At 45.0% G+C, this 27246-nt stretch overlaps 1 protein-coding gene across 5 annotated transcripts in view; it reads right to left on the bottom strand.

Annotated features, from left to right (window-relative positions):
* Positions 1-1014: 1014 nt before the first annotated feature.
* TRAF3 (TNF receptor associated factor 3) overlaps positions 1015-27246 on the bottom strand; it is a 208500-nt gene continuing 182268 nt past the window's right edge. For all 5 annotated transcript variants that reach the window (XM_068254623.1, XM_068254620.1, XM_068254622.1 and 2 more), the window contains exons 5-11: positions 16801-16968; positions 14984-15064; positions 12965-13039; positions 12289-12381; positions 9605-9745; positions 6433-6601; positions 1015-4225 (exon numbers count right to left, since the gene is read on the bottom strand). In XM_068254623.1, the coding sequence (XP_068110724.1) occupies positions 3654-4225; positions 6433-6601; positions 9605-9745; positions 12289-12381; positions 12965-13039; positions 14984-15064; positions 16801-16968 (1299 nt within the window). In that variant the 3' untranslated portion in view covers positions 1015-3653. The remainder of the gene's footprint in view (positions 4226-6432; positions 6602-9604; positions 9746-12288; positions 12382-12964; positions 13040-14983; positions 15065-16800; positions 16969-27246) is intronic.

Genomic DNA, 27246 nt, shown 5'->3' on the forward strand with positions numbered 1-27246 from the left:
AAAGATAAATGGCAGTTGGTGCTGTCTGTCTTTTTTCCATGACTGCCAGTAGTAAAGATGATGATCTGCAGGCTGATTGTGGCTCAAACAAGATGAACAAATAACATAGCGAATATCAAACATTTCTTGATCTCTCTTCTATTTTTTTTTTAACGTCTCACTTTGCAATGTATTGATTCCCCCCCCCCCCCCCCTCCTTTTCGCTAAAGTTCCTCTTTAAAATCAGTAGGCAGTCTTTTAATTGCTGTTAAGGCATGAAATCAGTCAACAGATTTTACTAACAATTTTACCTGTATGGCTTCATTGGCTACCAATCTCACTAGATTCTCATTAAAGGTGGCCAGACTTCATACAGTTTTTTAATATTTCTTTTCAATTTGAGAATTACAATCAATTTCTCTGATTGATTGTACATATTTAAAAATCTAACCACACACACTGTGCTCAATGTTTCCCCAATTATTAAGAAAATAAAGAAAGATTGAAAACTCCAAAAAAATGTCTTGGGTATGTAAAGAAAGAAATTGACAATTTATTCTACACCATTCAACTGATCAGAAAAATCAGCCACTCCTAATTGACTGATCAATAAGACTGGGACATTTATTCAGATTTCTCGCTATAAACAACGGAAAAAAATTATTCTGTACAAGGGATCATTTTTATTGAACTTCCGTAAACTCAATATTTTTTTAATTGAGGGTAGAGGCTGTTTTAGCAGGATTGGGGCAGATTCGCCACGAGACCAAACTTGAACATTTTGCTCAGAAGATAGAGAGCTGACTCTCAAAGCCGCATTTGAGGCACTACAATAATAAGGCATAATCATGTGACTTGTAACTCCTGTGGTTACTTTTTTTCAATGATAAACTTTACGAAACATTACTCTACCAAACAATAACAGAGGTGCTTTCTCATTGTTTCTTTAAAGATCATTACAACAGGTCGGTCTTGCTTGAAAAAGAGTTGCAATTTTACATACCAGGCAAATGAATGAATAAATGGAATGCAGAGTGAGAAACTAAATTTGAATTTATTAAGAACCCGAAACAGTTCAAATAGACAGATGCCCTAGTTTAGGGTGATATGGAAAAAAAAGGCAGTTAATGATGCACAGCATCCAAAAAATGATCTCAATCTATGTAATAATAATTGCGTCATGAACTACGACATGGACTTGCTTGCATTTCAAAAAGTGAAATATTACAACAATGTATTTCCTGTCCTATCTTATCACAAGAAGCAGAAAGGATCTCCTATGTCTTTCCTAACAAGACTCCTCCCGTTCTCGAAAAGTGAAAAAATAAAAATACAATTTTATGATGTAAATAATAATAGATGATGTGGTCATGAAACTACGTGAACTTCTCCGATAGATGAATGACGGTGACCACGGCGTGGAATATACGGTCTGAACATGGCTATGCGCTTTCCTTGCAGAAGCAATTCACTGGGGCTGTTTATGCTCCTTTCCCTGTTACAAAAATATTCTTTCCGGAACCCCCTTTATAAGCCAGGTAAACCCACAGCAACAGATATTACTTGACACAGAATTCTAGCAAAGCCTTCAGAGATACAACTGTATTAATTTTAGCCCCTCCGTATCAGGTCATGAAGAGCCCCCTATACACGAGGGCAGAATCCGTCATAAGGGTAACAGACAGAAAGTGAGGTGTACCTCAAAGCCGTCTCCCCCTCAGGATCAGAACTTCAAAAAAAATGGCCTGGGGGACTTTTACATATCAATACCTGAAAATCCTTCCTCCCTAAACGACCATGTAGAGCAGGGGTCTCAAACTCGCGGCCCGCGGGCCATTTGCGGCCCTCGGTACAATATTTTGTGGCCCGCGCCGGCAAAAGCAAAAGAGACACACACGGAGGCAAACTATTTTTGCCTATTTTACCTTATAATTCGCTTCAGTGCTCCCAAGTAATCCGCCACATCCCCACTGCTAAACAAGGGCTGCAGAGCCCCCAAATCCCCCGGGCAAACATTCACGACTGCGCTGAGGGGCAGAGCTTTCAGCTTCAGCTCTGCCCCTCCTGACGTCAATCGCCGCCTCTCTGTGAAGGAAGAGTGAGAGGGGCGGACAGAGCTGAAGCTGAAAGCTCTGCCCCTTCCAGGAAATGCCGGCGGATTGCCCCCCGGGCGATTTTGTGAAATCCCTTATGCGGCCCAGCCTCATCCTGACTTTTCCTCCTGCGGCCCCCAGGTAAATTGAGTTTGAGACCCCTGATGTAGAGGGTCCCGGCATATCTAAAGTGGTGAGAAGACTGCATACTGTGGCTCTATGCTACCTTAACAAAAAGGGGCACTGAGGTCTGAAAAGCATCCAGCTATGGACATCTCCTCCACTTCTGACAGGTGCCTGACCTCTATACTGGTGCTGAAGCTGATCTAAGGTGTAGCCAACGCAAGAAGGTTAAATCTTGAGATTATCAATAAGACGCTGTCGAGATGCTTGGAGCTGGCCAAACCTGCATTCAATTTATTTAACTGGGCATCCCTGAAAAAAAGCATTGGAGAAGGAGGCGTGTCAAGAACCAGGAACTCTTCCTGATTGGAGGACTCATGGCTGCTCAGCTGAACCTTATTGGCTACAGCAGATAATATGGCTGAGGTGGCAACGCCGCAGAGTATGCAGTCTTAACGCCAGTTAGTGTGAGTAATCCTAACCTCCACAGGATTGCCTTCAGAGACTCCCTTCAAGGATTTAAGCACCAGTTTCAACTGCATATTTTAATCACAAAATGATTTTAGCGAAGAGCGAACATCAGTTACTTATGGTCTATCATTCGGCAAAGAGGTCAGGTGGACAAGAACGAGAGATGACCACCCAGATGCCAATAATTCTGCCCGTCACAGAAACTTTATGCAAAATCCAAGCAGCTCGGAGCTGGACCAATGGAACGCACTTCCTGGCAGTTTTGATTGGCCCAGTTCTAAGCGGCATAGAATCTGCATGCAAGAAAAACTTATTAGAATCTCATTGTCCAGGTCTAACAAATGACCACCTCCAAACCATCCAAAATGCCACAAATGTGATTTGTCGATAATTATTCCCATAATTAATTAGCCACTCAATTCGGCCATGAAAATGGCATGCAAAGTACTTCTATATAAAGTATCCAAGGGGCGGGGCAATGGGTGTTTTGGTGAGTTTTCTGCAAATCTCATATTTGTTATACTTTCCACTATGAGAAAAAAAAACAATCCCTAAATATAGTTTTGACATTAGCGGGCAGACAGAAAAAATATATATATTATTTTGTCTTAGCACTCCCTGAGCGCCTCAATCATGATTTCGCACTTTGCCCCTTTACATTTTCCCCCAAGGCCTTCCCCTCCCTACAAAAAATAAATAAATAAAAACCTCACAATGTAAACCTCAGATAGCACAATGGTGAAACTAACTCATCAAATCGTTCGCAATTCCAACATTCGCCAAGTAACATGAGGAGGTCTATCTTTGCGGAGAATTCCTTGGTCTTGTGCAGCGGACCTGCGGTTCCTTGGCTCCTCCCAGGGTTTGTTGCAGCACCATTGGGTCCCCCTTCCAAGTCTTGGGACCTCTCGATTTTGAGGCTGATCGTACTTAAAAAAAACCACAACCTGGACTTGCATTCTAAATAGCGCCTGGCGCACTTTACTGTCAAGGATCTGGCAAGTCCGAAGTATCGACTATAACTTTAATAAAAATGGTATCGTCTTTTATGTACGTCCCGTTTTCTAGCACAGTTTGGGCGACGAAGACGGGGCACCCGGAGGCAATGTTCATTTCCCCGGTGGGCTTCTTGAAGCTACTGCTGTTGGGGTCTGGCTTGAAGGCATCGCCGAGATGACGGCGAGAAGGTCCCTGGTCCATTAGCATGAGGCTGACTTTCTGTTTGAAAGGCCAAGGAAGCAGCGAATCATACTCGCCCCTCATGATGACAAAGAACAGCGACAAGTGAGTGTTCTTCCCCATGCCGTCCCCGTTCAGGTAAACTCTGGCGCACATTTTATAACCGAAGTAGCTGGTATAAAACGGCTGGCTGTACAGCGATAGCGTCTTTCCCATGACCGCTTCCTGCTTCCTCCTCTTGTAGTCCCGGATCTTCCAGATCAAGACTCCATTGTAGCTGGCCGTCTCCAGGACCTGGAACCGGAGATCCATGTCCGCCAGGCGGATGTCGTGGACGCTCAGCATCTGGTCGTGACGGTTTATCTGCGTTTCCAGGACACCTGCCGGAATAGACCAGATTGTGATCAGTACAAATCAGCTGAAAACTACCGTATATGCTCAACTATAAGTCTAGAAATGTAGGTCTGACTCACTAAATAAAAAGTATAGGGGTCGACTTAAACACAAGTGTGACCTACATTTTTGACTCATAACCTTTGCAGAGCGAGCTACAGTGGCCAGCATGCTTTATAACGCAACGCACCCCTGCCAATGCCTTTTGCTCGGAGCCGACATTACTCACTGAGCGCTTCAATAGGAGTGATTCCTATTGAAGTCTATGGAGGCGCCGGCTGCGCCCAAATCTAGCAGCGCTGAAAAGCACTGCTCCGATCTTCCTCCCTTATAAAGGTCCCATGTTTCTAATGGCCCCCTTCCAACCCCTACACAGTTCCCTGGTGTGTAGTGGCCCACCTCCCTCCCCTATACAGTTCCCTGGTGTCTAGTGGCCCACCTCCCTCCCCTATACAGTTCCCTGGTGTCTAGTAGCCCACCTCCCTCCCCTATACAGTTCCCTGGTGTCTAGTGGCCCACCTCCCTCCCCTATACAGTTCCCTGGTGTCTAGTTGCCCACCTCCCTCCCCTATACAGTTCTCTGGTGTCTAGAGGTCCCCACCTTCCCCTATACAGTTTCCTACTATTTAGTGCTTTTTCCCCACCTCCTCCATATGGCTTCCCTGGTGCTCTAGGGCTTCAACTCCAATATAGCTTTCCAAGTGGGCCAAATATAATGCAAATTGGGGAAACCGCTTGTGGGCCAAATTTAATGGCTCTGAGGGCCAGATTTGGCCTGCAGGCTGGAGTTTGACATGTATGTTTTAGAGCCATCCATTGCCAGACACTAGGCCTGAACGATTTTAGGAAAAAATTGAATTGAGCGATTTCTGTCTGAAATTGCGATTTCGATTCAATTCACGATTTCCTTCAAATCAAGCTTTGTTCCCCCTCTGTGCCTGTTTGTTCCTCCTCTGGCCCCCTGTCTCTCTTTGTGCCCCCTTTGCCTCTTTATGACTCCTCTGTGTCTCTTTCTTGCCCACTTTGTGTCTCTGTTCCCACTCTCTCTGTGCCCCCTCTGTGTCTCTCTTTGTGCCCTCTCTGTGCCCGCTCTCTCTGTGCCCACTCTGTCTCCTCTGTCCTCCAAGTTCTGCATCAGTTCTGGCCATAGCTTCAAGCACAAGTCCAGCGATGCCCGTCTATCCAACCTCCTGCAGGCTCTAATGCACGGAATACTTCCTGTATGTCATGTGACATACAAGAACATGGAGTTTTGCCAAGCACAAGAGCCGGGGATAGTGGAGGGACAGCGTTGGACTCGTGCGGAAGGTATGTCCAACGCTGCTGATGCTGCGGGCCGCACGCGCTGGGACTTTGGGGAAGTTTGAAGCCACTTCTTCAAACATCCTCATGTGGAAATTACGTGATCGCGATAATTGCTGCTTTGACGATTCCGAAATTTTGATCTTGGTGATCACGATTTCGGTTTAAATTCGATTTATCTTTCAGGCCTACCAGACACTGACACTTTTACCAACCGATGGCTGCAGCACTGAGCAATGTGTGTAACATTAGTGATATTCCAATTTCCACCAATTTGCCTAGTGACATAATAAAAGAAATGCCAAAAACACACAGGTCTGAAAGTCCCGGCCACAACAATCAACAAGGAAAGGGAACTGCAGTGGCTTGGAGCGATAGGCATTACTGATCTACAAGGGCTGCTTCTCTAGCCCCCTTGTCCGTATGGGGTTTGCCATCTGCTCCTGGGAGCAACTGCAGCTTCAAACTACAGGCGGTTTTGTCCCCTCCAAGCCACTGTAATACATAGTGGGAGATGTAGTCCTGTCCAGGAGATGTACTCCCAATCAATGGACTACATTACCCGGCACTCTTTGCAGCAGTCGAAGGTGCTTGACACCGCCATGGTAGCTTCAAACTGCAGTCACTCCCTGGGGAACATGGTGAATTCCATACAGACGTGAGAGGCAGCCCTGGTAGGTAAGTATTGCCCATCGCCCCAAGAGTCCCGTCCCTCCATCGGCACACATTGTCATTAACCCCCCCTTAGGGGGAGTTGCAGTTTATATTTTTCCATGTACCGATGCTCGTGTCCCTTTAACTTTCTGCTCATGTCCTGTCTCACATTAACTCCGCATATTCCGGCACTGCAGCTCAGCAGGATGCGGAAGACCAAGGCTCAGAACTCTCTTACCTGGGTTCCATGCCGCGGCCGTCTTACTCATCGTCTCCAGCTGGACCAGACGGGCCTGCAGCGAATCCAGAATAGCCTTCACGCTATCCGAATCCTCTCCCGTCTGCCGGAGGCTCCGGATCTCCTTATCCAGGTCCTTCAGCTTTTCAGCCTGGCCTTCTATGACTTTCTGCACAGAAAGGAAACCATGGTCAGAGAAAAGTCAACAAATACAATCACTAATACAGAGCGAGGTGAAGGAGTAATAATAGTTAAAATCCCCAGCTTAAACTGGACCTGAACTCTGGCAGAGAAAACACAGAGAAATCCACCCTGCATGTGTGCATAGAGAACAGCCTGACTATTTCTCCCTATTCAGCAACTAATCAGCTGTCTGCCGAATTCTGAACTAATATGAAAACACAGGAGATTAACCCTTTCTGTGCTCCCACCAAACCAGAAAGTAAACACACTGCAGCATCTCTGCAGGAGTTCTATAAGCTGTAACAATTACATTTTTTTGTCCTTTAAAGGTTATTATGCTGTTGCTTTTCTTTTACAGAATAGAAGTCCAGAGTTCAGGTCTGCTTTCAAAAAGGAACTTTAACCCAGGATCGAACTTCATCAAATCGGATAGTTGATCGGGCCACAAAATCAATACCTTTATGGCCACCTTAAAAGTGAACCCGAGGTGAGAGTGATATAGAGGCTGCCATATTTATTTCCTTTTAAGCAATACCAGTTACCTGGCTATGCTGTCGATCCTCTGTCTCTAATACTTTAGCCCCTGAACAAGCATGCAGCAGATCAGGTGTTTCTGACATTGCTGTCAGCTCTGAGAACATTAGCAGCATGCTTGTTTCTGGTGTGATTCAGACACTACTGCAGCCAAATAAATCAGCAAGGCTGCCAGGTAACTGGTATTATTTTAAAGGAAATAAATATGGCAGCCTCCATAAACTTCTTGCTTCAGTTGACTTTAAGTTTGCTGTGATTTGGACAGCCCACAGCTCTGGAATGAATGGCCTGGAGTGGGGAGCCTGGTTTTCTGCAGGATGCAGAGGGCAGGGAGGTGCTACGGCCAATCTCTGAGCAGCAGGGACCGGCAGCACTCACTCTAGCATGCCTGCACTGAAATCTTTACGCCGCCCTTGTCGCTGAGGAAGTGGACCTGTGTGCCTGGTTTTTGGGACGACAGGGCGACTGCGACGTGATCATAATGAAAGGTCCTCTTTCAGAATGACGTTTTCCCGGCACTGTCCTCACACACGACTCGAGATGAACGTGCGGTGAAGTCTCTTATGACAACACAGGCACCCTATCTCCTTTCCTTCCCGGGTCTTTTAGAAGATATGCAAATGTTTTCAAAGAAATCGTCCACTTCGATGACTTGTGAAACTTGTCTCGTCAGAATGAGAAATTTCTGCTGCAGTAGTTCCTTCTTCCCTCCAGTACACACAGGAAGTTCTCACAGCTTCAGATCAATCCTTCCTGCCGCCTCACCTCACAGTCATTACTGAAAAGCTTGACTGAGCTTCAAACCCTGCATCTGACCTGGGGAAAGACCTCCACTACAGACAACTCAGGAAAAACCACCCACCTTTCCCAGAGGAAGAAAACCCCCTCTCTAGAAGGTCCCCATGGTCCATAACCAGCCAGTAAGGGTCATAAGAGAGAACCTAAGTCTACAAGGATGTTTAAGCCTTTCCTCTCCACTGTGGAATGTCAGACAAGGAGCATTGGAGGCTGCCCCTGCCTAAGAGATCTAGTCCAACATGGCATCAGACTCTCTGATCAGAGTGTCAGATCGAGGCCGACACTTCGATCCCAGGTGGTCCTAGATTTTTTGCTGCCTGAGGCAAACTTTTGAGGATGCACCCCTCTCCCTTCCCAATTTTGAATGAAAGCACAGCACCCAACAATTTACTCTGATTGATTAAATTCAAATGAGACACTGCTGCTCCCCTGCCTCCCTCCTCCTCACTCACTGTCAGACTCCTCACACAGCACAACAAGCTGCTTTTTCCCAATGATGACCTCTTCCCCTCACACACTCTCCTTTCACTTCTCCTCCTACTCTGACTGCATGGTGTAAGTGTAAACAAACTTGCCCCCCCTGTAATATCTAAACCTTATGCAAGTGTTTTGCCTTGCTTCAATACAGAACCGGCCCTGTTTGATCCCCTCCAGCACAGCGCCGTGCCACGTAACATAGATATTACATGGGTGCGCTGTCAGGACCCTCCGATCAAAGTGTTGGGCTAAGCTCCGGAACCATGCTATCTACCATCCAATAACTCTTCTTAACAAGACAAGGTGGGAGGAAAAGTTTGGATTTACTTAGCGGGGGCTTCTTTCAGTTTCCTGCAGATTCCCTCCAGTGTGCCGCTGTCCTTTTCTGAACGATCACCGATTGCACATGTGGGGGTCAAGCCACGCACCTCCTCAATCTCGCTCCTGTGGCCAAGAGCATTCTGCTCATGCACAGTTTAAAGGTTTGTGCACTGTGTATGCGCAAACACTCCTGTCCATAGGCGTGCGATTGAGAAGGTGCGCAGACAGGGCTGCTCATGCGCAGTAGCCATGACTATAGTTCTGTCCCCTAAGCTCCTAAACCGCCCCCCGCCCACCTAATGACTAATCCTAACCGCCACCTCTAAGTGCGTAAACCGAACCTCCTAACCCTAGCGCCCAAATGACTGTTAGCTGTAGTCTTCTATCAGCTACAACCATTGATTCCTATGTAGCAGGCGATTGGCTACTCTCCACATCAGGCGGCCAACTCACTGCTTGGGCACCAGATTAACGATATTTAACACATGCATCTATTGGGTGCCTGCCAATCCCCGCACCCAAATGACCTGATCCAGTGTTGACTTCCAATGTCTGGCAACTAGGGCCTCCTAGGCAGGAAAAAATATAGATTACTTTCCTCCTATGCTTTGCTTGCTTTACTTTGCACCTCAGAGGGCCCACTTTGGACCCCGTTATCACCACCGGCCACTGGCTCTGGGGCCCTCTTGGCTTTGGGCCCCATAGCAGATGCTATAGTTGCTACGGTGATCACTCTGCCACTGCTTACAGTCCCGGTTTAAACCATAAACTCCACTTCAGACTAATTACTATCCATACAAAAGGTCTAATTTCTTTAGCCAATGCTTCCCGAAAAGAGGCGGGTCCTTCTGCTGCTTACCTGCAATTGGTGGATTTTACATTCATTGTTTCGTAGTAATTCCTTGTGTCTCTCAATCTCCACTTCAAAGTTACACATTTGGTTATGAAGGACTTGAATGCTTTTGTTCTTTTCTAAACTTTCATTCTGTAATATGGACACCTGAGGAAAAAAAAAAGACCCCATTATTATCATCATCAATCTCAATCCTTATCACCCTTTATCAGGGGGAAATGACATAAATCAGACACTGTTTACCAGCAATCTAGTGTTTACAATCACAGTCAAACAGTGATAGCTAAGGCAGGCATGTCCAAAGTCTGGCCCGAGGGCCAAATGTGGCCCACCAAGCCTTTTCTGGCAACCCCTGAAGCTCTCTACAGTTGTTAATCCCAAGTGCAGGGACACCTTTACTACGGCAAAATTATCAGGTGGCAACTCTAATCCAATTTAAAAGACCACCAAGGGGAAGCCTTTCCGATGCTCAGGCACACCTGAACTATAGCTAAATCATCGAGCGGCAACTCTAATCCAACTTGAAAGACCACCAAGGGGAAGCCTTCCGATGCTAGGGCACACCTGTACTATGGCTAGATTATCAGGCAGCAACTCTAAGCCAACTCAAAGGACCGCCAAAGGGAAGCCTCCCAATACTCAGGGACACCTGAACTACGGCTAAATTATTGGGTGGCAACTCTAATCCAACTCAAAACACCACCAAAGAAAAGCCATCGATGCTCAGATGACACCTGCACTACAGCTAGATTATCGGGCAGAACCTCTAATGCAACTTGAAAGACCACGAAAGGGAAGCCTCCCGATGCTCAGGGACACCTGTACTACAGCTAGATTATAGGGCGGAACCTCTGATCCAACTCAAAAGATACCAAAGGGAAGCCTCCCGATGATAAGGGACACCTGTACTACAGCTACATTTTTGGGTGGAAAGTAATTCATCTCAAAGGGCCACCAAAAAAAAGTCCCCTGATGCTCAGGAACACCTGTACTATGGCTAAATTAACGGGCGGTGACATCCTAGTCCTCTTATGTAGCTTTACACCAACCTCCAACAAACAAAGTCTACCTATCACAACTGAGTTCCCACAATTAGGTTTCATGATGTTGCACCAAAAAGACTGGAAGCTCCAACAACCACGCTAAACCAATTCTACAAGATGCATGATGCCTACACGAAGAGTTGGTCATGGCTCCATCTACCACTGTGGAGGACTGGATGAAGGGGTCATCGTGTAATGTTCTGCCTGGAGCTGGGAGGCACCAGGAAGGCTCATCCAGGGAAGTCCCAGGTCACAGACCTCCGATGGAGCCCGGAAGCGACACAACACTAATTTTGAATTTGGGGTATTTTGCTGGGCTTTGTCTCTGTGTAAATCATTATGAGGAACGTGGTCCTCTTCCCAGCACAGAATGGAAAGCCCCATCCTTGATAAACTTCCTGGTTTCCACGGGGGCCTCTCTAACCACATCTCCTCCGCCGACGGCATTTATCTGATCCAGACAGACGTGCGGAACAACTGGTAGAAATAAAACAATAAGCCCTGGGTTCCTTATTGATGGCGGCTTCAAGAAAACAAGAGGGTCGGGTGGTGGCTGCGTTTGGAAGATCCTGGGATTTCCAGTGATTCATCATTACTGGGTAAAAGGAAGCAAAGAGTGGCAAAAATAAACAGCCAGCAGCACAACCAGATGACAAATCACACTTATTAATCAAGTCTGTGAGAACGGTCACTTCAAAAAGGACAGGATTAAAGGAACTGCCACCACCTTCTCTGTTTTTAGATGTTGCCAACTCCCCAACCATCGTTTCATCAGACGGTTTCTCTACGTGGTGAGAAACTGAACCAGTACATCTGTGTGCTTTTTCCAGGTACAAGACTTATTTCTCAGACCAAGACTATGCAGCCTATCCAATGACTAGACCAGTGACATCACTGATAGAGCAGCCTATTCAATCACTGGAGACCAGTGACATCACTGAGAATGCAGCCTATCCATTCACTAGAGACCAGTGTCATCACTGAGAGAGCAGCCTATCCCTTCACAACAGACCAGTGACATCACTGATAGAGCAGCCTATCCATTCACTAGAGACCAGTGGCATCACTGAGAATGCAGCCTATTCATTCACTAGAGACCAGTGTCATCACTGAGAGAGCAGCCTATCCCTTCACTAGAGACCAGTGACATCACTGAGAATGCAGCCTATCCATTCACTAGAGACCAGTGTCATCACTGAGAATGCAGCCTATCCATTCACTAGAGACCAGTGACATCACTGAGAATGCAGCCTATCCATTCACTAGAGACCAGTGTCATCACTGAGAATGCAGCCTATTCATTCACTAGAGACCAGTGACCTCACTGAGAGTGCAGCCTATCCATTCACTAAAGACCAGTGACAACACTGAGAATGCAGCCTATCCATTCACTAGAGACCAGTGTCATCACTGAGAATGCAGCCTATCCATTCACTAGAGACCAGTGACAACACTGAGAATGCAGCCTATCCATTCACTAGAGACCAGTGTCATGACTGAGAATGCAGCCTATCCATTCACTAGAGACCAGTGACATCACTGAGAATGCAGCCTATCCATTCACTAGAGACCAGTGACAACACTGAGAATGCAGCCTGTCCATTCACTAGAGACCAGTGACAACACTGAGAATGCAGCCTATATTACCTTAGTCTCCAGGAAGGAGCTCCATTCTTTCATTAAGTTGACATGCTGGACAGCAGAACTGGCTTCATGTGCTTTGATCTGTTGGTTTGTTCCCTGTGACACAAATAAATGATCAGAAAATTACAAAACAGAAAAAAGAATAAAAACACATTAAGTGAAACCTGTAATGATTTAAAAAAAAAAAAAAAAAAGTCTCACTTACCTGGGGCTTCTGCCAGCCCCCTGCAGCCGCCCTTTGCCCATGGCGGAACAAAACGATCCTCTGGTCCTCCACCTCGGGCTCAGTTTCGTCAACTTGCAAGTCGACGGTCACTGCGCCTGCACGGCCCTAGCCGTGCACGTTCTCGTATCCTGCGCAGATTTTCTCGTACAGCACAGGACGACAGGGAGCATGAAGGAGGACATGTGTGGCAAGGGCCCCGCAGTCGACTGCAACTGAGGAAAGAGAAACTGAGCCGGTTCAGGGGACCAGAGGATCGTTGAGTACCGCCGCGGGCAGAGGGCGGCTGCAGGGGGCTGGCAGAAGCCCAATGTAAGTGTAACACTTTTTTTTTCATCATTACAGGTTTCCTTTAAAGATGACAGGCTTCCCTCTGTTCCTCTATTAATCTTTTGCTTTTTTTGTACACTACAGGTTTACTTTAAAGTTGATTGAAGAGGGTTTTAAATGACTGACCTTGAAGCTGCATCCGTAGCGCTTGAAGCTGCAGGTGCTCGGCGCATTCACACACTCTGACAGATGGGCGTTTAACTGTAATAGAAAAGGAGAAGATAAGACTTTAAGAGAAATAAAAACAACCAAACAAAGTACAGAACATGAGATTCCCTAAAGCTCGCTGTGACTACAGGCCGGGAATGCGCCGGGGGTTTCCCGACCGCATCATGACATTACACGCCTTATATAGAAAAGAATCTTCAATGACGTTCTTTTCCCCCCTTTACAGAAAAAAAGATTATTCAATCTAATTGGGGAATTCCCTGAAAATTCCCAAAAGAAATACAATCCACATCTTTACAAATATGTACCCCCAACCACACACACACACACACACACACACACACACACACACACACACACACACACACACACACACACACACACACACACACACACACACACACACACACACACACACACACACACACACACACACACACACACACACACACACACACACACACACACACTTAAAAGAATACACTTAAATAAAAAAAAAAAGGCTACAAACCTAAAGAGGGCTGAGCAAATCTTTTCACAATATAACTTTATTGAAAATGATGTTTCCATTTCGGTGTTCAAATTTAAAGTGTGTCTGAAGCCATAAAAAATACCTCTTTTTACTGGCCAGTCCTCTTCAGCAATAAGATCATAGCTGATACACGGCATCCACACAGCAGAACAAGGTAATTTTACCCCCAAAATTCCTGGGCAAAATTCTACGACTTTCCTGGTGGTGGATTTTGCTGCCCAGGGGAGGCAGAGCTTTGCGCAGTAGCTCTGTCTCCAGTCCAATCAATCTCCGCCTCTCCCAGTGAAAGAAGACTTAGAGAGGCGGGAATCGGCGGAGACTGACTGGCACAGAAGCAGTGCTACTGCGCACAGCTCTGCCTCTACCAGGAAGCAAACAGAGAATTTTGCCCCAGGGAATTCGGGGGTATAAATACATTGTTCTGCCATGGGAATGCGACGTATCAGCTATGATCTTATTGCTGAAGAGGACTGGCCAGTAAAAAAAGGTATTATTTATGGCTTCAGACTCTCTTTAAATTGCTCTCCTTTGCAACCATTTGGAGTACAGAAAGTCTAGAAACCCCAGTGTCCTATGTCACTCTTCTCTGCACGCCTGAGTGACTGGCGGCAGGCTGTGGCACCATCCATACAGCATGTATCTGCTAGGGACGGGATGCAAAGCTGCCATCTCATGCAAAAGTTTACCAGCTTTAAAGGACATCAGAAGTGAGAGGGATATGGAGGAAGCCATAGTAATTTCCAGAGACGACCAGGAAGGCTCTCTGGAATCCAGATCCCTCCCTCAACATAGGGGAGTATCTAACTTTTTTTTTTTTTTTAGCACCTCACTTCTGTGCTGCTTTTAAAGCGGGATTGTCACCATAAAATCAAATTTCAACAGCAACTGGTCTGAGTGTATTGAGTGATACTTTAGGAGCACTGGCCCTTTAGTAGTCAGTGCCAAACAGTTGCATGCTGGGGGTTCTTTTTATCTATAATATATTCCTCCTCTTCCATTTATTTCCCTGCCTAACTGCTTATCTGAAACACGATCTTCTGTTCATTTGTGTTTACAAACAAGGCTGAGGTGACTCAGCGATTGGAGGAGAAAAGAAAAAAAAAGTTAAGGGCAGAAATGACATCAGGATTTATCCTCAAACTGTGGGCAAAAGACATGCCCCCCCACCAGGAAAATAATTCTCTTAATTTACTATATAACATTCAATGAAATAAAAACATAGACAGTACATATGTCATGTAAGTAGATCAAGTATCTATCTACTTATATATGTTCCCCCCCCCCCCCCCCCCGGCATAGTATGGCTAATCCTCCTGCTTTAAGATTAAAAAAAAAGTCTGACATGCAAGTTAAAATAGGAGAACTGGAATCTCATTGGCTGCCGGGTGATTCTGCCTCGCTTTGGATTGGCCAGTACATGTTCCGCCCCCCCTGAGCGGACTTACCTCACTCCTCAATAAACTTTTCACACTACATTTATGGGGGCAGGAGACCACGACAGACGGGCAATCCACCTCTTCATGCTTCTGTAAAAGACACGACCAGACAGTATGAGAGAGGAGCAGAGACATGGATGGAAGACAGACGAAATTATAGAAAACTCGGGAACAAAGGAGAGCGTTTCCTACAGCAGCCAATCAAATTCCAGCAATCATTTATGCGTTTGGTACCAAAGATCAGGAGATGCATTATGCCCTCTCCAGGGGTCAGGTGAGCTGGTGGAGGTGGATAGTCTACGCATTACACAAGAGCACGTTTGGTAACAAAATTACTTGTTAAACCAAGAAAACGTGGAAACACTTTAGAAGGACAAATATCAAAGTTAGTTAAAATTTTAAAAGCCACATATATTTCCAGTAATTACTAGCACATAGCAATACAAGGGCTTTTTTCATCTTTTCATTTGTGTGAAGGAAAAATAACAGAGAAGAGTTCTCACTGTGGGCATTACTATGGAGGACTGTGCCCAGGACATCCAGGATACAGAGACAGTCCTCGCCGGATGTAATACTCGGAGTAAAATGAGTTCAGAATGATAGAAAGCAGAAATATACCTTCAAATATGTGTAAATAATCATCAGCTGCAGCTGTGTGACTGATCACGTCTCTCTCTCTGCCCTTGCAGTAAACAGCATAACCTAGCTACAAAGAGCAGCTCTGCCTTCCCCTCCCCCCGATGTCCACACAAAATTGTTACAAACAGCTTATAAACAAAGCATTTGTTTTTTCACACAGGCTGTGCTGAGAGACCTCTGAAAAGCATTGTAGTATTGCTGGCTACACGCTCTATAGAAGGGGTGTCAAAGTCATAACAAGTGGGCCGACATTGAACACTGGGACCAAATAGTGGGCCAATCTCAATGTCTAGTGGCTATTACACACCAGGGCTCCTTACAAAGTTCCCTGGTGTCTAATAATTCCTTTCCATCCCCAATAGAGTTCCCTGGTGTCTAGTGGCCCCCTCCCTCGACTATCCAGCTCCCTGATGTCTCATGAGTCCCCTCCCCCATATGACTTCCCCGGTGATCTAGGAATTCACCTTTAATATAGTTTTTCTGGTGCACTAGGGAGGGCCAAATATAATGCAAAGTGGGAAAACCACCTGAGGGCCAAATTTGATGGCTCTGAGGGCCAGACTTGGCCCGCGGGCCGGAGTTTGACATATATGCTCTATAGGACTGTGGGGTTTACAGAAAAACTGTTTATTTGATAGTTGTCCTTTAAGGTTAGATTCACACTACAACCTGCTACTGCCATGGACAGCAACATTAGATCCACTGTTACCGTCCCTGGCACAACTTCCTAAATCACATTCGCTTTGTGTCTATTGCATTGGACATGCCATGTAGCATGCCATCTATACCATCTGCAGCTACATGATCTGCGCATGGAGGAAAAACATTTTTACAAATTATTTAGGAAAGGGGTTCATTACAGTAAGAGTGATTAAAATGTGGAAAAGAAGTAGTAATGGCAAATTCTATACATGCGTTTAAGGGGGAGGGGGGCTTAGATGTTTTCCTTGCGTTAAAAGACATCCAAAGACATCCATGGCTATAATTACTAGGTAATTCCTGGTGGTGCTGATCCAGGGAATTTTGCCATCTGGAGTCAAGAAGGAATGTTTTTCTGTTTTGGAGCTAATTGGACCATGCCTTGTAAGGGTTTTAGCGGGGGACTGCCTGTATATGAGATAGAACTGATAAATTTGAGAAAAGTCACATCCTTAATACGGTAAACGAGCACCGTACAATGGGAGTACCTGCATTTCCACCAGCGGCACTTGGTTCTTGCAGTGCGGACACGGCATCTCACGGTACTTGCATGTCTTCTCTATGTGGTCGCTGAGGTCTTTGCGGATCACCTTCTCCTTGCAGTCGGCCCGCGGACAGGCCAGCTCTTCAAACTGACAGTCGCTTTTCAAGTGGATCTGTAAAGAAGTGAAATTGCCAATTACATCACAGCTCCATATTTAACCACTTCAGGACGTGAGCAATTTTCACATATCAGCAACTGCTCCCATTCATTCCCCAATAACTTTACTACTACTTATCACAACTATATATATATATATATATATATATATATATATATATATATATATATATATATATTTTTTTTTTTTTTTTTTTCAGGACAAAGTAGGCTTTTAGTGTGTGATATTTTTGTTTAGTGATTGCCTTACTTTCTATTATTTTAAGAGGAAAATAAGGGAAAAAATTGAAATTAAGCGCCATTTCTCCATTTACATCTATTATAGCTTTACAATAAGCAGTGCTAACTATAAGAAAAAACCCACACATTTTATTTGCTTATCCATCCTGGTTATTAAAACGTTTAGATTATGTTCCTAGCACAGTGTATGGTAACAATATTGTATTTGGGAATAAAGGTGTCATTGTTTTTTGCTTTCTCATTGTACACTATCAATGATTACAAGACCTTATTTGCAAAAATAACAGTAATATACCCTCATGGCATCCATATTTTAAAAGCCAAGTTCCTAAGGTAACAATATAGTTATTTTGTTTTATATTCTGTTACTTTGTTTTCATTTTACAAGTCTTGGTTATGGTACAGAATATACAAAAATGCTATTGCTTTTGATTCAGTTGGTTACTAAAAAGAATTTATAAAACATAGCCCTTAACACTAAAATATATTCTACTACTTATCACGGTTAAAATGTTACCACATATGTCTTGTGTAGTTTTACTAATACTTTCCCAAGTTTGATCATAATTTTGAAAATTACTTTTTATGTTGGATTGAGTTTTTCTCTATCTATTTCTTATGTGACATTGCTCCAAGTTTTAAAACACACGAAAATGTAATCTACAACTTGTCAAAGTTAAAATGATAACACTTGTGCCTCATTTAGTAATAAACTGTTGGTGCGCTCTCCACAACTACACTGGACACTGGACGTGTATACTGTACAAGTCCAGTTAGGCTTAAAGAGACACTGAAGCGAAATTTTTTTTTATGATATTATGATTTGAATGTGTAAGGCTCCCTGCACACTGCAAATCCGTTTTCCGATTCCGTTTCTCCTTGAATACATTCAACAGAAAAACGGATCAAAAAACGCAGCATGCAGTTAAGATTAAAAATCTGAATCGGAATCGGATGTAAAAACAGATTAAAAAGCGGAATCGGAATCTGAAATGCATGCAGTGTGCAAGAGGCCTTATACAGCTAAGAAATAAAACATTAAGATCAGATACATCAGTCTAATTGTTTCCAGTACAGGAAGAGTTAAGAAACTCTAGTTGTTATCTCTATGCAAAAAAGCAATTAAAGGGATACTGTAGGGGGGTCGGGGGAAAATGAACTGAACTTACCCGGGGCTTCTAATGGTCCCCCGCAGACATCCTGTGCCCGCGCAGCCACTCACCGATGCTCCAGCCCTGCCTCCGGTTCACTTCTGGAATTTCAGACTTTAAAGTCAGAAAACCACTGCGCCTGCGTTGCCGTGTCCTCGATCCCGCTGTCGTCATCAAGAGCGCACAGCGCAGGCCCAGTATGGTCTGTGTCTGTGCAGTACACTCCTAGTGACATCAGCGGGAGCGAGGACACGGCAACGCAGGCGCAGTGGTTTTCTGACTTTAAAGTCAGAAATTCCAGAAGTTAACTGGAGGCGGGGCCGGAGCATCGGTGACTGGCTGCACGGACACAGGATGTCTGCGGGGGACCATTAGTAGCCCGGGTAAGTTCAGCTCATTTTCCCCCCGACCCCCCTACAGTATCCCTTTAAGCTCTGCAACTTTCAAAGTCGGAGAGGGCTGTTATCTGACTTTTATTATCCCAACTTTAAGTAAACAAATGTCTTTATCTGCCAGAGGAGAGGTTATTAGTTCACAGACTGCTCTGAAAGAATCATTTTGAATGCTGAGTGTTGTGTAATCTGCACATATTATAGAATGATGCAATGTTAGAAAAAACACCATATACCTGAAAATAAAAATATGAGAATATTTTTTTTGCTGCTAAATTTCTAGTAATTATTCATAGTACACAACCAATTCATTATATCATATTTTTTTTTCGCTTCAGTGTCTCTTTAACCCCCTTGGCGGTACGCAGTTTCTGACTCTGCGTCCGCCGGGAGGTTTTTTGACCCCAATTTTTTTTTTGCCGCTTTAGCTAGCATTTCGCTACCTAAGCATATGCTTTAGGTTGCTCCGGTCCCCCCCCCCCCCATGCCCGCCGATCGCCGCCGGCTATACGTACCTCGCCACGATCCCACGAAGAGCGCAGTTTCCAGATCGGCTTCCGGCGTTGCTATGGCGACAATCGGAGCTGACGTCATGACGTCAGCCGCAATCCCGATCGCCGCCATCGCGATGCCTGGAGCTGATTGGGCGGCTGCGCCTGCGTGGGAATGCTGGGGGGTACGTATCCTGGAAGTAACTGCGGGCGATCGCGGGGGACCGGAGCAACTTTGTGCATACGCTTAGCTAGCGAACCGCTAGCTAAAGCGTATTGCACTGGTTTTTTTTTGTTTTTTTAAGTCCTGGGGCCATGTGATCCTCCGCGGCCGCTACCCCGTGTAGCACGGGGTTACCACTAAGGAGGTTAAGTGGTTAAAGAGGAGCTGTCACCATACTAACTAAAAAAAAACCCCCACATATATAAGTATATAAATACTTGCTCTACTTACATAACATAACTATTACACTGTCCACGTTTTTATTTTAGTGATTTTTCTACAGTAGAAAAAAAGAAAATCCTTCTTAGCATTTCCCATTTTAACTGTGGCTATTTTGAAGCAAATCCTGATGTTATTTCCTCCCTTACTCTCCTATGCCTGATTTGCCCACCCTTCACTATAGAAAGTGCATTGCCTAAGCATGAGAAATATTGGCCAATTAGAGAGGAACAGAGGTGTGGGAGGGGCTGAAGCCTATTTCCCTCCGAAAGAGGCTTCAGCCAATCAGGCTGCATTAGTGAAGTCTGAGGGGAAGCAGAGAAGCAGAAAAGGACAACCCAGCATGCCCTGCAACTTCCTTTTTGTGTACCAAATTTTGTGTGTACCAAAGAGCAACAAGGAACGTTCATAACGTTCTAACCCCAAACATCATACCAGTCGGTGCAGGATCAGGCAAGCCAGGCCATGACAAGATGAATGGACAAAGAGGGATCCGCAGACCAGACCAGGTTGAAATAAAAAGGCTGATAAGTTTATTTGAAAAAATCCACAGACAATGCAATAAAATCACAGGATCAACTCACGCATATTGGGCCTACCATCTGCCCTTAATCGTAGTTGTACGATTAAGAGCAGATGGTAGGCCCGATACGTGTGAGTTGATCCTATGATTTTATTGCATTGTCTGTGGATTTTTTCGAATAAACTTATCAGCCTTTTTACTTCAACCTGGTCTGGTCTGCGGATCCCTCTTTGTCCATTTACCAAATAAGAGTCAGGTAAACTGGGGAATGATCATTTATCAACAAGAAAAGTAATAGTGATTTTACCTTTTGGATTGCCGGGATAGCATTCTTATTACCAGATAAAAATAAAGAATTTTTATTTTATTTTATGCCCTACAGTTACACTTTAAAGAGAACCCGAGGTGTGTTTAAAGAATGTTATCTGCATACAGAGGCTGGATCTGCCTATACAGCACAGCCTCTGTTGCTATCCCAAACCCCATTAAGGTCCCCCTGCACTCTGCAATCCCTCATAAATCACAGCCATGCTGTGAGGCTTTGTTTACATCTGTAGTGTCAGTTTCAGCTGCTCACCCGCCTCCTGCATAGCTCCGGTCCCTGCCCCCGTCCCTTCCCTCCAATCAGCAGGGAGGGAAGGGATGCAGGCGGGGACTGGAGTTCTGCAGGAGGCGGGGAGAGCAGCAGACTGACACTATAGAGATAAACACAGCCAGCTCTGACAAGCTGTTTGTCAGCAGCGTGGCTGTGATTTATGAGGGATTGCAGAGTGCAGGGGGACCTTAGGGGGGTTTGGGATAGCAACAGAGGCTGAGCTGTATAGGCAGATCCAGCCTCTGTATGCAGATAATATTCTTCAAACCCACCTCGGGTTCTCTTTAATCAAGATCACAGAAACAAACACAGAGTAACCTCTCAAGACAGATGTTGCCGGAGTTGGAACAGGATGAAGAGGATTTTTTTTGGTTGGGCACTGTTACCCTTCAAACGCAGGAACTGTATCACTCTGAAAGCATTAGGCTAGGTTCACAGTGGTCAGTTGCATAACATGTGTTATAATCACTGTGAACTGCAGCAGAGAACGGACATAGACATTAATACAAAGCCTGCATGCAGCGAGTTAGAATAACATGATCAGTTACAATGCAGCACTGTGAACAGGCCCATAGAACTGTATGGGCAGGGAGTTGACATGCAGAATTGTTCTGCAATGCAAGTGACCACTGTAAACTAGGCCTCAGTCTTTTCTATCTTACTCTTTAGTCCCTTTTGGAACAATTTGTAAAAGAAATAAAGGATACAATGTACAGATTTGCCCAACATCATGCACTTAGGAATCAATGATGACACTGACAAAATGTCATCAATATACCATAACTTTCGGGTGATAATTAAACTTTACAGTACCACCTAGTAATTGCCAAAACCGCCGTTCTTAATCTATCTGTACCTTGTTGTTGCATCAAGGCCTTTGGCTGAAGGACTATTTCGCTGTTGCTGATCCGGTCCGTCTAATGCTGGATACACACCATGCGTTTCCGCGTTCGATGCGGCCATCGATACGCATCGATTCGATTATTTCCGACATGTCCGATTCAAGCTTCGATGGATCGTTAGGTCGATTTGCCATACTTTACATGGCATTCGACCTAAATATCATCGGAATTCGTTCGGAAATGTTCGGAAATAATCGAATCGACACGTATCGACGGCCGTGTGCGACGCGGAAACTCATGGTGTGTATCCAGCATAAGCTGTTGTCCTATGCCTTATTACCCACTTGATAATCACCATATAGAATCTGAGCTATATTACCATACCGCGGGCCTTTACTGCGGTATCCTGAGTAACTATTATACAAATGAGTGCACTCGATAATGCAGGCATTATTTGGAGATGAATTCTCATGGATGCTTCTTTTTTTCATAAACACTTTTATAGTGTTACATATTGGAGACTGGCGATAAGGGCGATGCATCCTGAACAGCGGAGACTCAGTGATGGACCAGTGATCCCTGCTGACTTCCTGCTGTGAGGGGTCACGTAACTTTGGGTGCAGTGCACACATAAATTTGGGTGCCACCAGGGGCACCCATGTAAAATGTCACTAATATCGGCTATAAAAGTAAATTTAGGCTCCACAGTTGTCCGATAAAACAGCAGGCGATGGGACTGCCCAATATAGAACCTACGGCTATTACCATATTTCTCAGGACTACGAGACGCACTTAGGTTTAGAAGACACAAACCAGGGGGAAAAATATATACTTAACCTGGAGCATCCATGATGAATGGGCGTCTAGCGGATTATGGCCCCTTTGTACCCCATGCCCCTTGTGTCTTCCCTGTGTCCTCCTCTGTTCCTCGTGTCCCTCTCTGTCCTCCTCTATGTCCCTTTGTGTCTCCCTTGTGTCCTCCTCTATGCCCCTTTGTGTCCTCCTGTGTCCCCCTCTATGCCCCTTTGTGTCCTCCTGTGTCCCCCTCTATGTCCCTTTGTGTCCTCCTGTGTCCCCCTCTATGCCTCTTTGTGTCCTCCTGTGTCCCCCTCTATGTCCCTTTGTGTCCTCCTGTGTCCCCCTCTATGTCCATTTGTGTCCTCCTGTGTCCCCCTCTATGCCCCTTTGTGTCCTCCTGTGTCCCCCTCTATGTCCCTTTGTGTCCTCCTGTGTCCCCCTCTATGTCCCTTTGTGTCCTCCTGTGTCCCCCTCTATGTCGCTTTGTGTCCTCCTGTGTCCCCCTCTATGTCCCTTTGTGTCCTCCTGTGTCCCCCTCTTTGTCCCTTTGTGTCCTCCTGTGTCCCCCTCTATGTCCCTTTGTGTCTCCCTTGTGTCTTGCTCTATGCCCCTTTGTGTCCCCATGTCCTCTGTTTGTCCCCGTGTCCTCCTCTGCATGGGCACAGTACGGGGAGTCCACGACATTACAGCGGGTTGGAGGTTCATATTGTCAGGTGATCACAAGTCAGGAACTCCCAGCATTTGGACTATAAGACGCAGTGACTTTCTCTCCCCCTCCCCACACACTTTTTGGAAGAAAAGTGAGTCTTATAGTCAAAATACAGTAATATACCGGCTTTAAAAGGGAACCTTAACTGAGAGGGGATATGGATGTTTCCTTTTAAACAATACCAGTTGCCTGGCAGCCCTGCTGATCTCTTTGGCTGCAGTAGAGGCTGAATCACACACCTGAAACAAGCATGCAGCTAATCCAGTCAGAGCACCTGATCTGCATGCTTGTTCAGGGGCTGTGGCTAAAAGTATTAGAGACACATGATCAGCAGGAGAGTCAGGCAACTGGTATTATTTAAAAGGAAAAATCCACATCCTTCTCAGTTTAGGTTCCCTTTAAACATAAAAATAGCAAGCACCTTGGCACCTGCTATTTATAGCCGCAGTTTATATAGTGGGTGGTACCAGTGCCCGTTATTTTTGGCAGTGCCCATTGGTGTTAGATATAGATTGGGGAGGATTGGTGTTAGAAGATCTGTATGCAAAGTATTTTCCTCCTCTATTTATGCTTGAATATTGTCGCCCCTTTAAAGTTACCCCCAAACTTCTCCTTGTATTCCATTCTATAGGATGAGAGGTTCCTGCATATTACATGGGATTGAGTCACACTACAGGTGGCACCTATAGAAATGGAAAGCATCTCCGATAACTATCTGTGGGAATCTGAGTCACCCGCAATAAATACCTGCTGCTCTTTCCCAAAATCATTAGTGCGGTTATTAAACATAATATCACTCATTCGTTTACTGTAAGCAAATAATTACACTTCCCGAAAACAGAGCTTCCTAATGACAAAGCAGTGTAGCCGGCCTTCTCAAGGGATCTACATTAAGCAAGATGTTAGTAAATGTGCTGAGCCTGGCACTGGTCAATAGAAATGATCAGTGCCTGGCGTGCGGACTATTATATTAAAGAGAACCCGAGGTGGGTTTGAAGATTATTATGTGCATACAGCGGCTGGATCTGCCTATACAGCCCAGCCTCTGTTGCTATCCCAAAACCCCCCTAAGGTCCCCCTGCACTCTGCAATCCCTCATAAATCACAGCCACGCTGCTGACAAACAGCTTTCTCTATAGTGTCAGTTTGCTGCTCTCCCCGCCTCCTGCAGAACTCCAGTCCCCGCCTGCATCCCTTCCCTCCCTGCTGATTGGAGGGAAGGGATGGGGGCAGGGACCGGAGCTATGCAGGAGGCGGGGGAGCAGCTGAGACTGACACTACAGATGTAAACACAGAATCACAGCATGGCTGTGATTTATGAGGGATTGCAGAGTGCAGGGGGACCTTAGTGGGGTTTGGGATAGCAACAGAGGCTGGGCTGTATAGGCAGATCCAGCCTCTGTATGCAGATAACATTCTTTAAACACACCTCGGGTTCTCTTTAAATAATACTTAGCATTTTGCAATGCAATCTAAAGGCAATTGCAAAACGCAAATACAAAAAAAAATGTCCCTCAAATGTTGTCTGCGAGATCTTTCATGGCTGATTCTTGAGACAGTTTACCTGCGTGGTTGAGGAGCACCGCCGCAGCTCTGAACCAGTGCATCAGTTGGCTGCATGAGGTCATAGAATAATCCTGAAGGTATATCACAGTGCCTTGCAGAGTCTACTGGGGCCACAGGGTACAGTACAGGAGTTAATGAGATATGTGGTTTCTTGGAAATCGGTGGGCGCCCGGATCTGATCTCGTGTCACTCGTGTAAACCTAGAATTCCCCGTCTCCGGATCGGATTCCAGAGAGACTGGTTAAGTTTTCACGAGGTTTAGGGTGTCCTTATCTCTCATTGTCTCCTGCATTGCCTGGCTGTCACCAACCTGACAAACCAGTTTCATTTTACAAGACCACCGAACCAAATACGCCAGTTTTCTTAAAGGATTAGAGAACACAGAGGGGCCGGTCTACACTTCCATTCATAAAACGCAGGATGTTTGTCCAGAGATTTTATCTAAGTGGCCTGTGAAGTCCGAAAGAAATTTCTACATTTTAGGAAGCCAAAATGCCTCTCCAACCCCCCCCACACACACACACATGATTAATCCCTTACATGCCTTATGTTATTTTAAAACCTTTACAAATGTAATCAATTTAAATTACCCCCTAGATTATTCAGAGAAACCAGCATCTTTACAACTGGCCACAGAAGTCACTGTGTATTTTTTCCCCTCTGTTAAACTGAGAGGGATATGGATGTTTCCTTTTAAAAAATACCAGTTGCCCGGCAGTCCTGCTAATCTCTTTGGCTGCAGTAGTGGTTGATTCTCATACCTGAAACAAGCATGCAGCTAATCCAGTCTGAATTCAGTCAGAGCAGCTGATCTGCATGCTTGTTCAGGGGCTCAGGCTAAAAGCATTAGAGGCACAGGATCAGCAGGAGAGTCGGGCAACTGGTATTATTTTAAATGGAAAAATCCATATACTTCTCAGGTTAGGTTTCCTTTATGTAGGAACATCACATGATCTCCCAGAGTGCTCTGGGGAGAAGGCTGCATGACATTATAGACTAGGCTGTGACATCACTGAGAGGGCGGGGATATGTCAGTATACAGCAATATATACAGTCGATATAGGAAGGGTTTCTGATTTTGCAACCATTATAATTTATTACATTATTCTGCTAGGAGTCTTGTTTAACAGCAGCTAAGCACTCTGACAGATACATGCTCACTCCTTTCACTGTCTCTGGCCACTAGAGGGCATTATTGGCTCTCTACTATCCAAAATGAGAAACCAAACACAGAAAACTGTGAACTCTAGTGGCTAGATGGCATAGGAGATTGAAAATAAAGCTGCTGAAAGCATCTAGGCGTAACAGCTAAACCACCTAAGTATTATTCAAGTAGTGAGGATGCCTTAAAGGGGAACTTCAGCCTACATAACATGACAACAAACATACTGTCATTAGTTAAATTAGTTATGTTAATTAAAATAGGTAATATAATCTCTTACCCACCCTGTTTTAAAAGAACAGGCAAATGTTTGTGATTTCATGGGGGCAGCTATATTTTTGGTTGAAGGAGGTGAAAGGGAGCATGAGACACAGTTCCAACTGTCCTGTGTCCTGATCGCCCCTCCCAGCTGCGTGCGCTAGGCTTCAAATCTCAAATTCAAAATAAAAAAATTGCACCAAAACAGCATAAGAAGAACAACATCAGAAATCCCATCATGCTTTGCACAGCATTAGGGGAAAAATGCCCGGGCAGTTTTCTTCTGGGCAGCTAAAAATTAGGCTTGAGTAAGAAAAACAAAGTTATGATGCTGTAAAACTGTTAAAGAAACACCAAGCCTTTTCAGTGCTGTTGAGTAGGTTTTTAGTCTGGAGGTTCACTTTAAGGGTACGATGTAAAGCCACTGGAGATGGTGTGAGAAGGTTTCAATGTTTATTTACACCCTAAAAAAACTGAAAAAAGATGAGACTATGCTGAGCTGCAATGCTGTCCTCTGACAACCAGGAGGGGGAGCTGGGAGGGATCAGGTGTACTCACAGAGACAGACTGGCTGGTGCCTAGCTCCACCCTACATAACTCATGTGGATGATGATGGTATAGAGGGAGGAGTTTGGATAATGACCAGAGACTTTGTCTGTCCAATAAACTTTCAATGTCAATGCCAGTTACCTTCAATATACTTGCTGCAAAAATTCCATACATCCAAACTTTGTGCATTGCTTATTCATCTGAGACTGACCTAATCAACCCTTAGACTGCCTGATATATTTTAAAAACTCCAGTGCCAGTTATGTTTATATTTTGTTTATTAAAAATGTCCAAATCTTCATCAGTGAGGAGAAAGCATTTAATTGGTCCATTCTCAAGCTACATAGATTTGCAGTAACATTTGCATAATTCTGCATCATAAAATTATTTGCATATTTCAAGTCAAGTAGAAAGTTGGCACTGTACCGCACGTTACATACAGTGAAGCATACCGTCAACTAAAAGTATACTTCACGGTACCTGCTAATGTACTGGTTTAAAAAAAAAAGAGTGCAGAGGACTGGCACCAAATGCAGCAGGCAGAGAGCCTCCCTA

The sequence above is a fragment of the Hyperolius riggenbachi genome, chromosome 9, assembly GCF_040937935.1.
Source record: "Hyperolius riggenbachi isolate aHypRig1 chromosome 9, aHypRig1.pri, whole genome shotgun sequence".
Taxonomy (NCBI): Eukaryota; Metazoa; Chordata; class Amphibia; order Anura; family Hyperoliidae; genus Hyperolius; species Hyperolius riggenbachi.